This window comes from Ictidomys tridecemlineatus, chromosome 4 (genome assembly GCF_052094955.1).
Source record: "Ictidomys tridecemlineatus isolate mIctTri1 chromosome 4, mIctTri1.hap1, whole genome shotgun sequence".
In the NCBI taxonomy this organism is placed as follows: Eukaryota; Metazoa; Chordata; class Mammalia; order Rodentia; family Sciuridae; genus Ictidomys; species Ictidomys tridecemlineatus.
In genome coordinates this window covers 203,308,564-203,323,784 of record NC_135480.1, presented here as the reverse complement: position 1 = coordinate 203,323,784, position 15,221 = coordinate 203,308,564, and the positions used below count along the sequence as shown (strand labels likewise).

The window sequence follows — 15,221 nt, the reverse complement described above, 5'->3', positions numbered from 1 at the left end:
GAAGGAGAAGAGGATGGGGTGCCGAGTTCCCAAGGGGCCCCTTCCGGGGTCCTGCTCCTAGACAGCTAGAGTAGCAAAGGTCCCGGCAGGGAAACAGAGAGGCTGGGCGCGCCCCTCACCCCAGGTCCGCCCCGCCGTCATCCCCTACTCGGCCCGGTAGGTTTCCCAGCCCTGGGTCCCACCGGCCCCGCCTCGCTCACCCGGCGTCGGCTCCGCAGCGCGGCGCCCAGTCCAGATGCGGCCCGGATGCAGCAGCGGAGTGGGGAGCGCTGGGGGCATCAGCCGCCCCTGGGCGCACAGAGCCAAGACCCAGCAGCGCTTGGCCGGCTCTGCGCCCTTCAGGGCCCGCCCGCCTCCCACAACCCAAACGGGATGTGCCGGCCCGCAGCACCGCCTCCAGCTCGGTCCCAGCGGCTGGCGAGCCTCTGAGCCGGCCGCGCGGATCGGCGCTAAGCTGCCCAGCCCAGCCCAGTCAAACCCAGCCCAGCCCAGCCCAGCGCAGCCCAGCGCGCTGGACGCCTCTCGGCTCAGTCAGCCCTGCGCGCGCCGCGACGTTGGGCGGTGCCGCCGCGCGGCATACTGGGAGTTGTAGTCCATGCCACTCAATCCGGCCCTGCGCGCACTACGCTAGGAGTTGTAGTCCGCGCCGCACACAGACCAGGGCAGCCGTAGAGAACCCCAGGTTTGGGGAACCGGCGGTTTACTGCTGGTTCCTCTGTTCCTATAATCCCGCGCGAGATTTAGGCAAGCACACTCTAACTCTTACGGTCAGCAGAGAATCCTAGCTCGCTACGCGGCCCCAGCAGAATTTAGTAAAGTCCAACACTACATCTAGGTGAGCTCTAAAAGGGCGGAGGTAAGCGGTGGGAGATCCTGGAAACCTGCCGCGGTGGATAGCGCATGAGACTTCTAGCCAAAACCTGCAGTGGCCATTTTTAGGTAGTGGGTTCGAGTCCCACCAGAGTCGCTGTTTTACTTCCTCCAGTACCTTCACAAGGTTCAAGAGGATCTGGGCATGGTGGTACATGGAGGCTGAGTTCTGGGCCAGCCTCAGTAATTTAGCTGGGGCTCTCAGCAATTTAGCGACATCTTGTCTCAAATGTATAGCTCAGTGGTAAAGCGCCCTGAGTTAAATCCTCAGTACCAACAATAAAACATAAACAGAAGAACTACAGGATCTATGCCCGACTCTGCTTTTGGGGTTACTGTGCAGAAATTCTCTCATCATGATTTTTTTTTTTTTTTTTTTTTTATATACTGGGGATCCAACCCAGGGGCACTTAACTGGTGAGCTACATCATCTCCAGCCATTTTTATTTTTTATTTTTAGACAGGGTCTCACTGAGTTGCTTAGGGCCTTGCTAAATTGCTGAGGCTGGTCTGGAACTTGTGATCCTCGCACCTCAGCCTCCACAGTTGTTGGGATTACCAGTGTGTGCCATCACACCTGCCCAGCCATCAGGTGCTTTTTTTTTTTTTTTTTGAGAGAGAGAGAATTTTAATATTTATTTTTCAGTTTTCGGGGGACACAATATCTTTGTATGTGGTGCTGAGGATCCAACCGGGCCCCATGCATGCCAGGCGAGCTCGCTATCCCTTGAGCCACATCCCAGCCCCCATCAGGTGCTTTTGAAGCTTAAAGGTTCATTGATCACATTGGAGCTTAAAGGTTCATTGATCACAGAAGTATATATAAGATGAAAATTTAGACACAGAAATTATGTCTGATGGTATCCACAGGGCTTGGCATATTACAGAGGTGCAGTGTTAAATGAGTGAAAGGGAGAAGGATTTATGGGGATAAACACATTTATTTCCAAATCAACTATTGAAGCCATTTGCTGATGACTAGTCACATGCTGTCCTTTGCCCAGACTAGAAATTAAGAAACTAAGGCAATACTCTACCAGACAGTGGGCCAGGTGGAGGTATAGAAGTAGGGGGACACAGAGGGAAAAGGACAGTCTGCCTTCAAATTACTTGGTCTGGTGGGAGAAGGCAGGTGAAGATTTGAGTAAGTGAGATCGCTGACCACTCAGGGTACTTCTGGTGTAGCATCTGGTGTAACACTCTGCCTAGTTGTTGTGATGATTTATTGAGCTGTACTCTTTGCACAGCAGCAGACACAGCTGGGGTGCACTTCCAGCCCCAGTTGTGAGCTCTGAGCAAATCTCTCCTCACAGAGCCTCAGTGTCTTTACCTGTCCAATGGCAATACCACTGTCATGGCCCCTTCTTGTGTGACCACTAAGGATTCAAGGAAATGACAGGAGTCAAGCTCTTACCTCAGGGCTGGCTTCAGTACATAGCTCCAAGGGCAAGAGTGGCACTGTTCTGATCACTTGCTTAACTCCCAGTATGTGCACTGGGCACACACTCTGAAGAGGTCTGTGAAGTGACAAGACTGGTGGGCTTGTGCAGTAGAACACAAGGGTGGTGGTAGTGGGAGCACATGGTGGAAAGAACGGGTAGGAAGGCCTTGTGTGCCAGCCTGAGTTTATCCCAGGGGCAATGGAGAGCTAGTGAGGGTTTTTGAGAAGGTCAAGGACTGGGTCCTGTCATTTGAGGGGTGTGCCTAACTTAGGCTGACCTCACAATGGGCTCCTTTGACACGGACACAACTCCCATCCTGTACCACATTGGGGACAAATAACAGTGCAAAAACCAGCAGACTTAACCAGCAACTGACCTTTGGGCTCAAATGGAGGAACTTGGCCTCCCTGGCTCTCTGAGGTAGTTTGGCCCTAGCACACAGTAGGTGTTTACACCAAATACATTTGTTCCATTGGCCTGAAGAGCTCTGAGCTATAGAAATCCTCTCACTCTGAGTGTGTGCAAAATAATACCTCTGGCTTGACTTTACTTCCAAGATCTCAAGGGACCTTCCTGGCAAATGACAACTTCCTTTTCTTAAATGCTTACAATACGTTAATAAGCACTGACCATGCACCATTTTACTGAGTTTCCCAATGGCACTGCTGTGAAGCAGGTGTTTTGCTCTCCTCATTTTATTTTATCATTTGTTTATTTGGTACCAGGGATTGAATCCAGGGGCATTAAACCACTGAGCCACATCCCCAGCCCATTTTATTTTTTAAATTTTGAGATAGGGTCTTGCTAAGTTACTTAGGGCCTCACTAAGTTGCTGAGGCTGGCTTTGAACTTGTGATCCTCCTACCTCAGCCTCCTGAGCTGCTGGGATTATAGTCATGCGCCACCCACCCAGCTTCTCCCTATTTTAAGGGGAGGAAACAAGTTTACAGTCTGATGAGACTATGGCAAGGGAGCAGAACTGGGCAGCAGTGGGCCCAGGTCTGTGTGTCTTTTGAGCTTGTATATCCAGACCTGGCTCAGACTCCAGCTACCTATGCTTATTCTCAGAGTTAGTTTCTTTCTTTCTTTTTTTTTTTTTTTTTTGCAGTGCTAGGGATAGGGATGGAACTCAGGACCTTGCCTTGTGCATGCAAGGCAAGTGCTCTACCACTGACTGACACCCGAAGCCCACTACCTAAGGAGACTTTTCCCGGATTACTGGGAGAGAACTCACGACCTCAGTTTAGCTGTGACCCCAGAAGTTTCCCTAAACCTGAGAGTTGGTCTTCATCGGTAAGTGAGCTACCATCAGTGTCTCAGGGGTTACTAAGGGAAACGAATGAGGACTTGACTGTAGCAGGCTAGCAAGGGCCTGGCCTCCATTTGCTCAACAATGAAGTAGTAAGTCCTTGTTATATTCTTCCTCAGATGGGGTGGTCAGGGAAGGCCTGAGGTCACATTTGAGCAGAGATACGAGTGACAAGGAGCTGCCCACGTAACTACCCAGAGACAGAGTGCTGTTCCCAAAGGCAAGAAGTTTGGTGTGTTTTGGGAAGAAGGATAAAGGCAATCAAGATTTATTAGAAAATAGAAGTTTCCAGATAGAAGGTGGCCTCACAGGCTATGTTAAAAACAATCAGTCATAGCTATTACAGTATTGTTTTTCTTCACTCATAGGTGACACTAATGCCACCCTATGGTTAGACCAGACTTCATCCCAGACAATGTGGATGTCTGATTCCCTCTGGCAAGTGCTGTAATGGCCCAGGGCTAGAGTAGGTGTGATCCAGGTGTGCAGAGAAGGCCATCTGAGTCTGATCTACCCGCCACCTTGGCACCTGACTTCAACTGAGTTGCAGTGGGGTAGGTGCCCTAGACACCAAAGTTTCCCAATGGCACTGCTGTGAAGCAGGTGTTTTGCTCTCCTCATTTTATTTTATCATTTGTTTATTTGGTACCAGGGATTGAATCCAGCTGCACTAAGCCACTGAGCCACATCCCCAGCCCATTTTATTTTTTAATGCAGACCAGGCAGCTCTGCAAAGGCAGCCTACATTGTCCTGCAGGTGGGTGAAACACAGGGAACTTGCCTCTACCTCTTGCCTTCTGTAGGAATTCAGGGAGTCAGCACAAGGTTTCCCTATTTTTGTTGGTTGGTTTGTTTTTATGGTGCTAGGGCTTGAACCCAGGGGTGCTCTACCACTGGAGCTACATCTCCAGCCCAAGCCTTCTCTCTTAAAGAAACCCACATTCTCAGCCTCCAGCACCCTCCTTCTGTCAGCAGGAGCCCAGGACAGGACATGGTGGCCACAGGTAAGGCCAGGGCTGGGCAGGTGCTCATATGGCTTTCTAGAAAGGCCTTCAGATAACCCTGGTTCCAGCCCCAGTTCTGTTCCTGTTGCCTCATTAGTAAAGCAAGTAAATGGGGCCCCATGGTGCATGTTTGTCATCCCAGCCACTGGAGGATTGCAAGGCCATCTTGGGTAACTTAGCAAGACACTCTCTTGGAGATGTAGTTCAGTGGTAAAATCAAAGTAACAGTACCTCCTACCTCTGGGTGGCCACCTTGAAGTGTCATTGTGATGATGCATCTCAAGTGCATAGTGTTGCTTGGCCCATAGTATAGTTGTAAATAAACTGTGGTCATTATTATAGATTGGGAAACTGAGGAATAGGAAAACCAACCTGGAAGCCTGTGGCCTGTGTTCTAGTTAATATTAAGCAATTCCCTGCCTAATTTCTGGGCTCCAGGTGACAAATCCACAAAATAACAAAGTTGGCCCTGAAAAACTCTAAGGGCCCAGCCAGGTGTGGTGTCTCATAACTATATCACAGGGACTCAGGAGGCCGAGGCAGGATAGCAAGTTCGATGCCAACCTGAGCAATTTAGTGAGACCTTATCTTAAAAAAAAAAAAAAAAAAAAAAAAAAAAGACTGGGTTGTAACTCAGTGGTAGAGGATCCCTGAGTTCAGTCCCCCTACCAAAGGGGGGAAAATATGCCCAAAACACTCTAAGGGCTCTGCCATCTTGAGAGTTTTTCTGGTCCCAAATCCTCAGACAGAGCCACCCACTCTTCTCAGGTACTTTTTGTCCTGCCTGCCCCTGTTCCTGACTCTGACTGGAGGGAAGAGCCTGTTTGCCACTCCAGAATGAGCTGCAGTCTCCTGTGTCCCCCAACACACTAAAACTAAAGTGGCTCCTGCCCCTTGGCCCTATCCCCACAGGCCTTCTGCATTCCACCTCAGGGAACCCCCATAACCCAAGGCAGAAACTGTCATTTGCCCTTCACTGAGGTTTAAATGGCTCAGAAGGGGAAGGTAGGAGTCCTCCACTAGAAAATGGAGGAGCTGAAGATTGGAATCTTAGCCTGCCCAACTTCAGACTAGAGAGAGGAAAGCAGCTGAAGTTCAGGTTGGGAGGGAATTTCCACCCTCGGTGCTGGGAAGGCCCAGAGCTGTCAGAGCCACAGGCAGCCCTGGGCCAAGGAGGACAAGCAGACACTTGGCCTGATGAGAGCCTTTATTCAGATGGCTGACTTGCCTCCACTCCGCCTCTCTTCTTAGACATTTGGAGTTGAGTGTTGCTCTCACTCCTGTGAGGACACCCGCCTGGGCCTCAGAAAGCCCTGGTTGGCAGGGAGGAGTCCCAAACAGGCTATGGACCTGAGATATTCCACCTAATCCTAGATGGCCAGTCCTTGAGAAAATGTGGCTCTCCTTAGGCAGCTTGGAGGCCCAGTGCCCTGCTTGCTCCCTCCTGGACTGGCCCTCAAGGACACACAGCAATGATTATGACAACTATAAATAACATCCAAAGGTCAGTCAGTGTTCAAAAAGAAGGAGCAAAGGTAGTGGCAAAGGTGTCTTCTGTCCCTGGAGGCAGTGGGTGGGAAGGCAAACCAGCACCCTTGTTGCAGCAGCTCAGACTAGGCCCGGCCCCGGACACACAGAGGCGGCACTGTGATGCCCAGTTCCTCTCGCAGGGCACTCAGGGACTGCTCCCAACGCTGCTCATAGTACAGGTTGAGGACGCAAGGGGCCCTGCGCCCATTCTCAACTGCCCACGGGATCAGCTCCGAGACTAGCACCTGCAGGCTCCTGAGGGGTGGCAGGGAGAAGAGAAAACATCAGGTCCTCAAGGGCTAGGCCTGCTATGTGCTCAGAGCTTGCTGTGCATGTGCCCAGTTAGTCCTCACTCAGAAGCAGAAGGAAAGCTCAGTGAGGTGAAACCTTATGCCCCAAGTCTTACACACCTTGAACACACCAAAACTCAGATGTAAATAGAGGACTAATTCCAGAAACTTGGGCTACCCTGCCTTCCCACTGACTCCTGTCATTCTGCCCTGGTCCTGAGGCCTGGCCCCAAAGCTCCTGGGACATAGGCCAGTTTTCCCTTTCTGCCTCCTCTTTCATACCCTTGCTTCCTGGAGAGCCACATGGGCTGCTAGGTGTCTGCATACCTTTCCCATTTCCTGAAGTCCAGCCCCTCTGAGGTCTCCCCCAACCCTCCAATGTCCCTGCCACTTGAAAACTTACTGAGCACTGAGACGGACTGGTCCAAAGAGTGCACCCAGGATGCACATGGGGAGACGAGTCTGCACAGCCTCAAACCATTTCACCACGATTTCCCCTAGGGGTAAGGACAAGGACCAGGTGGAAGGTAAGTGATGCTGGGAGGAGGTGGCCAGTGGTGCTGCTGGTAGGGCCCAGAGAGGCATCTGCTTTTCTCCAATCTCTACCAGGGCTCAGTTGTACCCCTTCCTGGCCTGTGCTGGGCCTTGGGGCACTGGGCTTGGGGTGGAGGAGAGGGTATCAGTGCAAGAGAAAGGGGCTGGAAGGGAAGCTGCGTCAGAATGCAGAGGATCTCAAAAGCCAGACTGAGGAGACTCCGATGGTCCCAACAGGCCTTAGAGGGAGGGATGCTGTGGGAGGGAAATCAGTGTAGAAGTCACAAAGGAGAAATGGGGATAGCATGGCCCAGATGCTACCAGAATGTTTGCGCAAAGCAAAAAAAATCAGCAGGCACTGAGTAGATGAAGGGACGTGGTGGAAAGACAAAGACAGCTGGCTGGAGGACACTGCCATCCACTACTTGCAGGTAGCTGGCTTGGTGGCACTCACCCAGCATGTTGGTAGGCATCCCCAAGAGGGTGTGAAGCATGTCGTGCACCTCCCGGTAACGCTGGATCACGTATGCTAGCTCTTCATCATCCACAAAGCGGGTGGGCGCTCGGGTGTCTGGGGAGACCCTCTGACAAGCATGACACTCCCCTAGACCCTTTCCCAACAGCTCCCAGGGCCTAATTTGTTAGTCTCCCCTTAACTTTCAACCATTCCTACCAAACTCAGTCCCCACCAGAAAACCCTGGTGACTCATTCTGCACTGTCCTGTGTAGCAGCCACCCACCACTGCAGTCATGGAGCTTCCAAACATGGCAAGTTCCGAGATGTGCTATGCTTGTAAAATACACTGGATTTCAAAGACAGTATGAAAGAAAGTGAAATCACAATAATTTAAAAATGTTGATGCTGGGGAATGATACTGGCCCAAATATACTGTCATAATGTGTGCATATATGAATATATAACAACAAATCCCATCAGTATATATACAATTAATATACTAATGAAAAAGGAAAGACCCATCTTAAACCACAAAAAAATAAGTAAATAAAAATAAAAATGTGGATTACTTGTCGGAATGCTACTATTCTAAATATATTTGGCTAAAAATGTATTATTAACACAATTCCTGGGGCTGAGGTTGTGGCTCAGAGGTTGAGCACTTGCCTAGCAAGCATGAGGCACTGGGTTCGATCCTCGGCACCACATAAAAATAAAATAAAGGGGGCTGGAGATTTAGCTTAGTTGGTAGAGTGCTTGCCTCACATGCTTAAAGCCCTGGGTTCAATCCCCAGTACCCCCAAAAAACAAAATAAAGATATAAAAAAAATTCCACTTTTTTTTCCTTTTATTAAAGTGGCTAGGAGAAAGCTTTAAATAACCTATATGGCTTGAGTCTAGTCTGTGGACACTGCTGCTGCATGAGGGCAGGGCTAGCTGCTTTGCTCATTGCTGTTATCTTTGGTTTCCGGTCTGGGACCTGGATGAATAAGCATCTCTTGAATGCGTGAGTAAACGGCCAGCCATCCCTGAGCACTTCTCTGACCCCAGGTAAGAATGTTGACTACCTTCCTTCAGCCCCTGCCTCGTTGAGTCCTCATCAGTGCCCACACAGTAGCAGTATCCTGGTCTTTCTGCTCTCAAGGCATGGCCTCAGCCTGTCCATAAGCCGAGACATCTGAGGTCTTCATTGCTTTGAGGCTGCATGCTCAGCATCATGGCCAATCTGAGTCTGTGGCCTCACTGGGTCCCAGGACCTCACTTCCTCTGCAGTTGTACTTGCTGTGTGAAGCTGAACTGATCAGAGTAACAGCAGCTGCTTTTATGGAGTACCTACTATGTGCCAGCCCTGGGCAATCTCCTTCACACGTTATCATATTTCACTCTCACAGCAATTTAGGTAGTTCCCACTGTAATTATCCTCAGATATAGGTAAGAAAAGTAAGGCTCAGGTAAGTAACTTGCCCAAGAGCATACAGCTAATAAAGTGACTGAGTCAGGATATAAAATAAAGTCCGCTGGATTCCAAAGCCAGTAGCCTTGACATCTGTTATCAATAAGCTGTATAAGTACTCTGAAGACAAAGGTTAGGTCCTTTTACATCAGATAAGAATTTGTCCAGGGCTATAAAACTGGGAAGAGGCAAGATTTTAACTTGGGTTTCTCTTTAACTTCAGAGCTCATGACCATGCCTCTTAGCAACGTTAGCCTCAGGGCTGGTGGCCTCACCTGGATCCTTTCTTTGAATCTCTATTGGCACAGAGGTGTTCCTTCCCATTTTGTGGGTTGCTGATTCCCTTGCTCTAGAAATGTCACAATCTTCAGGCTGTTACCATAACTAGGGCAGTTGCTGGGCAAGGTGCCCATCATAATCCTGGTAGACACCTCTCTGCCACTGCAACCCTCCACAGCATCAAGACTAAAGGTTCTGGTGAACTTCAGAAACTGTTTCTACTTGGGTTTCACATGGGGCAGGTTTCCTGCTGATGAAATAACTTACACTCTAGTGAAATCTGAGAAAGATGGTATAAAATCGGACAGGTGATTGCCCTGCAAAGGCAAGTGTCTGGAAAGTGTAAGGGACAGGTTACTGTCTTGGGAACAATGTCTTTCAAGGGCAGAGACTGTCAACTGCTCACCAGGGAACATCTGCAATGTCTAGAGATATTTGTGGGTATCTCCATGGGAGGGGGAGGGTTCTACTTGTATTGAGTTGGTAGAAGCCAGGGATGCTGCTAAATGTTCTACGAGACACAGGACAGCCTCCTATGAGAATTATCCAGCCCCAGGCATCAATAGTGCAAGGTTGAGAAACCCTGTTCTAGAGCAACCTTTGGTCACCACTTGCCCTCCTCCAGCACGGTGGGCTCTTGAGCTGAGCTGGAGAGGCACTTAGCACCGGGGCTTTGATGGGGTGAGTATGTGCTAGAGGGAGGAGTAAAGACAGGTCAGGTCAGGTCATGTAACTATCCTTGTAATGATTTCCTTTGGCTATTACGAAATATAGAGCTCTTCCCAAAGTCTATAGGGCCTGGTAGTGCCTAGCCCTGGCCTACCTCCCAGGCCACTTTTTGCCTTTCTCCCAATCACTCCTCTGGCTGAGTCTCTATTTTTTATGGTGCTGGGGATAGAACCCAGGGCCCTGTGCACTGAGCTACACTTATATTCCCAGTTAATTTGCCTATACCATAGAAAATGGCATGAGACTAAAAAGCACTTTTTTTTTTCTTTTTTTACAGGGATTGAACCCTAGGGCACTTAATCACTAAGCCACATCTCTAGCACTTTTGACTTTTTTTTTTTTTTGAGAAAGGGTCTCACTAAGTTGCTAAGGCTGGCTTTGAACCTGCAATCCTCCTGTCTCAGCCTCCTGAGCTGCTAGGATTACAGGCATTGCCACCACAACTGGCCTAAAAAGTACTTCTGCCCGTGATGGCAGCTTGGGGCTCCCCCTGCCTCAGCATGTCACTCCTATGCCATTTCTCTGCACTTCTTGATGATGCCAGATGCATACAAACTGGAAACTCACATTCACATCCAGGAAACGGAGATACTCGCGGCCAAATGAGCCTTCAGGGAGGCTCTGGAGCTTGCCCAGGTCCAGGGTGGACAGTGAGATCCGGGGACGCTCCCTGAAAGGCAGGACCGGATATTAGGAGGTACCAGCAAAGGCAGGTGAAAGGCCCAGTTAGAGTAAACTTTGGTTGGGGGTAAGGACACAGGGCAGCATTTAGCCACCGATCTAAAGGAGAATCTACTTGCCAGGCCAGTTTGGGGACTGAGGAGACTACCGCAAACCAAGGACATTGGAAGATAGACTACAGATGTACTAAAGGGGAAGGGTACAGCTAGCACATGTTTTATGAGGTTAATGAAGGCACAGAGTCCTGTGGCTGAGCTGGTCTGAGCTGCCACCTTGTACAACCCAAAGGTGGTCATACTGCACACACATATGTATCAGTGGTGCCCCTGGAGTTGGGCAGTGCCCAGCCTGTGCAATGTCCATGGTCAGGGTATCAAGCAGAGATCCCTAAAAGAACAGGGCTGATAAAATATGACTCTAGAAAAGTCAGGATCCCTAGAGAACTATCGCTTCCTGGCCTTTTAGCTAAGATATGTGCAGGATACCTATAGAATGACTTCAAGTCCCCAGGTAGAGCTGGGACCTACTGTAGGATCTGGGCACCCTCTGGATCCCTCTTCATCTGGTCCCTGAGGACCTTCAGGGTCCAGCATCCTGTGGTCTCCCCAAGAACTGCAATCATGTCTGAAATGACAGAGAAGGGCACAGATAGGGAACGTGATCTTAGGTAAGTTACTCGACTTGGTCTTATTCTTGGTTTTCTACACTATAAAATAGGGATAATATCTACCTCTTAGTTATAATAATCCATTTTAAATGCTTAGCATATCACCTAGCACACAGCTTAGACTCAATGTATCTATGATTTATTTTATGTTATGTTATTAATCTTCTGGGGTGGCTTTGGTTAGCACAGTGCTCTAAAGACTTTATAAATCATTTCACATTCATTATCACAAAAGAATATCATGTCTGCATTGACTGGTACAGACTCTGGTATTAGAGAGTGCTGTGTCTGAGACCAGGTACGATCTATTTAGGTGAACTTACACAAATTGCTTCACACTAAGCTTCAGAGTCCTAATTTGTAAAGTGTAGATTACACCTTTCATAGAGGGTTAATGTGAGAAATCCAGAAAAATCATGTTATATAAAATATTTAGCACAGCGCTTAAAGAGCAGTTGTCATTATTATTCTCAGTAAGAGTGATAGTACTTTCTAGAACTTAAAAATCCTGGAAAGGACACTATAGGATCTCTTTTTTTTTTTAAGTATTTTTTAGTTGTAGTTGAACACAATACCTTTATTTATTTTTATTTTATTTTAAAAAAGAGAGGAGAGAATTTTTTAATATTTATTTTTTAGTTTTCAGCAGACACAATGCCTTTATTTTTATTTTATTTTAAAAAAGAGAGGAGAGAATTTTTTAATATTTATTTTTTAGTTTTCAGCAGACACAACATCTTTTTTTTTTAATTTTGTTTTTTAGTATTTATTTTTCAGTTTTCAGCAGACACAACATCTTTGTTTGTATGTGGTGCTGAGGATCGAACCCAGGCCACACGCATGCCAGGCGAGCCTGCTACTGCTTGAGCCACATGCCCAGCCCGACACAACATCTTTTTTGTATGTGGTGCTGAGGATTGAACCCAGGCCGCACGCATGCCAGGTGAGCTCGCTACCTACCACTTGAGCCACATCCCCAGCCCCGCCCCTTTATTTATTTTTATGCGGTGCTGAGGATAGAACCCAGCACGGACACATGCTAGGCGAATGCTCTACCTCTGAGCCACAACCCCGGCCCCAACTATAGGATCTTAAGAACTGTCTAGCAGCCAAGTGTGGTGGTCCACTTCTGTAACACCAGTGACTCAGGAGGCTGAGGCAGGAGGATCACAAGTTTGAGGCCTGACCCTGTCTCAAAATAAATAAAAGGGCTGAGGACATAGCTCAGTGGTAGAGTACCCCTGGATTCAATCCCCAGTACCACTTAAACAAAAAGTGTTCTAGGGGCCAGGGAGACTTGGCCCTTTAAGAACAGCATCTAAGCCAGGTGCGGTGGTGTATGCCTGTAGTCACAGCAGTTTGGGAGGCTGAGGTAGGAGGATCGAAAGTTGAAAGCCAGCCTTGGCAAAGTGAGGCACTAAGTAACTCAGTGAGACCCTGTCTCTAAATAAAAAATACAAAATAAGGCTGGTGATATGGCTCAGTAGTCAAGTGCCCCTGAGTTCAATCCCTGGTACCCACCCCCCACAAAAAATAAATAAATAAAGCAGCATCTGGTTGGAAATTGCCCCGCCTGCCACACCTGTTATAGAGGCCAGGAAACTCCAATTCCTCCTCCAGAAATGAGCCCTGAGCAGCCTCCTGATTCCTCCTGGGCCCAGGGACCCTCATCTGCAGGCCTCCATGGCTGGGTGCCAAGTAATTTGGTCTTTAGCCATGCCTGCACTCCTTACCAGAGGTGACCTTCCTTATGCACTGGTGAGCATAGCCCCTTTCCTGTGCCCTGGTCCATTCTATAGAATAACCCCCTGGATTGTGATCATAAACATTTTGTTTACCTTCTCCCCATTACAACCCTGGGCACCATGAGGAGGGGCTATGCCCACCAGGGTGCCTGTGGTGGGGAGGGGGCACAGCAGTTAGTCAGCCTGTGTAGGGCCATCTGGGGCGTTTACACAGGCTGGTCAGAGACCCTGGGCAGCCCCTGATGGGTCAGCTTGTAGAAATTGCCCTGCAAATGTCAGGAGCAGTACTGAAGTATAAGTTAGTGAGCCGCCACCATAGTAGGCATTTGAGCAGAGTTAGGAAGCAGAGGGGGTGAGATGGTATATCTTCAGAGAGAGGTCACTTCTGGAGATGATGCCTCTGTGGCCTAGGGGGGCCTCCCAGGTCAGGGCTCCCAGGTTAGGCCCAGCTGACGGAGGATGAAGTGGGTGATGGGTGGGTGTGGCCAGCCTGGCAGAGGAGACAAATATGACAACAATGTGACAAATGCCATGCTAGAGAAGGTCAGGGGTCACAGCTTGGCACAACTGGAGCAAAGAAGAGGCTCTTCTCAGGGATATTTGCCAGGCAGGTGTGGGAGGAGGTGAGCTCCCAGGCTATATGGGACATGTATATCCATGCTCCCCAGTGATCTCTGTAGTTCTCCACTGTCCTTTCAGATCAGTCCTCCCCTGTGCCTGTCTCTCTGTCCCTTGTCCCAGGTTGCCCAGTTCCTGGAACCAAATCTTGAGGAGGCCTGAGTTCCTCAGACCTCCAGATTCTGGGCCTTTTACTTAAGAACTCTGTTCAGGGGAACTGGACGCATAGGAAATAAAGAGCAGCAAGATAAATACTACTTGAATCTTCAACCCAGACAGTGTTTTCTATAAGTGCTGAGAAGGTTATAATTGGAAAGCCAGAATTCTCTTAGTTGCCTAGTCCTGAAGTTGGGTGCAGTTCAGTGGTACAGTACAAGTAGGAGGCCCTGGGTTCAGTTCCCAGTAATGGGGGGTGTTCTAGGGATGGGAATATAGCTGAAAGGTAGATCCCCGCGTACCCCCCGGCAAAAAAAAAAAAAAAAATTCTAATTATACAGCCAGCAGACATTTATTGAGATTTACTGAGCATTTACTATGTGTCAGGCACTATTCTAAATGCTGTAGATTCCGTGCATTCATGTTGTTCGACCTCATAAAATTTACTTTCTAGCAAGAATGTTGTTATTATTTACTTAGTATGAGGGATTGGAACCCAGGGAGCCCTTAAGCCACATCACCGGCCTGCTTTTATTTTAATTTTGGAAACAGAACCTCGCTAAGTTGCTGAGGCTGGCTTTGAACTTGAGATCCTCTTGCCTTAAGCCTCCCGAGCACCAGGAATTAAAGGCGTGCGCCACAGCGCCCGGCTCTAGCAGGAATGTTATAATGCGACAAGTGCTTATAAATCCTTTAGCCCAGGGGTTCTAAACACAGATGGATGACAGAATCTCCGGGAATTTGAAAAGATAAATGATCAGACTCTGCACCCCTCTTTTTATCCCTCCCCGCCCCCTGCCTGGCAGATTGGGATTCAAAGAGTTTAGGCAGAAACCAGGCATCTGGTTTTTATAAATATTTCTGGTGACTATGAGGTGAAGCAAGGTTTGGGTACCCCGACCCGTTCTATTCTCCAGGCACCCAGGAAAAGGAGGCTTTGAGGTGGGGACCTGCCCAGGCTTCCAGAGCAAGGGCACCCCGACCTCTCGCTGCCGGGACAGAGCGCCCAGCACGCGCGGCCTTACCGTGGCGGTACGGGTCGTAGAGCGCCATTCCCGCCGAGCCCGCGGCGAGCAGCGCCTTCTGCAGCGGGGAGGTGGGAATGTGGTCCGGGTAGAGCCGGCTGGCGCCATGGCTCCTGGCCCGGAAGGGCACATCTGCCAGGAAAGCAAAAGGCAGAGGTCAGACGAGCTCTGAGCCTGCACGCTCCTCCCGCCTCGGCCTGGGACCCAGCGCCACTTGCCTGCAGCCGGCCGGGTACTGCTGGAGAGCGGACGAAGGGGGAGCAGAGCCCGACGCAGCAGCGTCGCCATGGCAGCGGGCGTCCACCGAAGGGCAGGCGGGGCAAGGCCGACGCTCTAAACTTCTCTGGGAACGGAGTGCCAGAGAGGTCAAAAACTAAGCTGCCTACGGCCTCTCGTGGAACCGATAGGAAAGGGACCTAGCTAAGTATGAGA

General features: G+C 49.4%; 2 protein-coding genes across 3 annotated transcripts in view; both read right to left on the bottom strand.

Moving 5' to 3' along the window:
• The window catches only part of Slc27a4 (solute carrier family 27 member 4), a 20,296-nt gene extending 13,354 nt beyond the window's left edge, over positions 1 to 6,942 (bottom strand). Inside the window, exon 1 of one of the 2 annotated variants that reach the window (XM_040286390.2) lies at positions 6,849 to 6,942. The gene's annotated coding sequence lies outside the window, so the exon portion shown is untranslated. Of the gene's footprint in view, positions 1 to 200; positions 530 to 6,848 lie in introns of those variants that run through there. The other variant, XM_005321025.5, reaches the window with a different exon arrangement.
• Positions 5,815 to 15,221, bottom strand: Coq4 (coenzyme Q4). The gene is made up of 7 exons (XM_005321024.5): positions 15,008 to 15,221; positions 14,790 to 14,921; positions 11,106 to 11,202; positions 10,465 to 10,567; positions 7,434 to 7,563; positions 6,849 to 6,942; positions 5,815 to 6,410 (listed from the first exon to the last, which is right to left on the bottom strand). The coding sequence occupies exons 1-7, from the start codon at positions 15,075 to 15,077 to the stop codon at positions 6,239 to 6,241; spliced, it is 798 nt and encodes a 265-aa protein (XP_005321081.1). The 5' UTR covers positions 15,078 to 15,221; the 3' UTR covers positions 5,815 to 6,238.

What these genes read in the sequence shown, in the direction of transcription:
- Coq4 (XM_005321024.5), bottom strand. Translation starts at nt 15,077, where the DNA reads ATGGCGACGCTGCTGCGTCGGGCTCTGCTCCCCCTTCGTCCGCTCTCC. An exon ending in CAGTACCCGGCCGGCTGCAG is followed by an intron (nt 14,922 to 15,007) that starts GCAAGTGGCGCT and finishes CTTTCCTGGCAG; the next exon opens with ATGTGCCCTTCCGGGCCAGG. An exon ending in GATGCCTACCAACATGCTGG is followed by an intron (nt 6,943 to 7,433) that starts GTGAGTGCCACC and finishes CCTTACCCCTAG; the next exon opens with GGGAAATCGTGGTGAAATGG.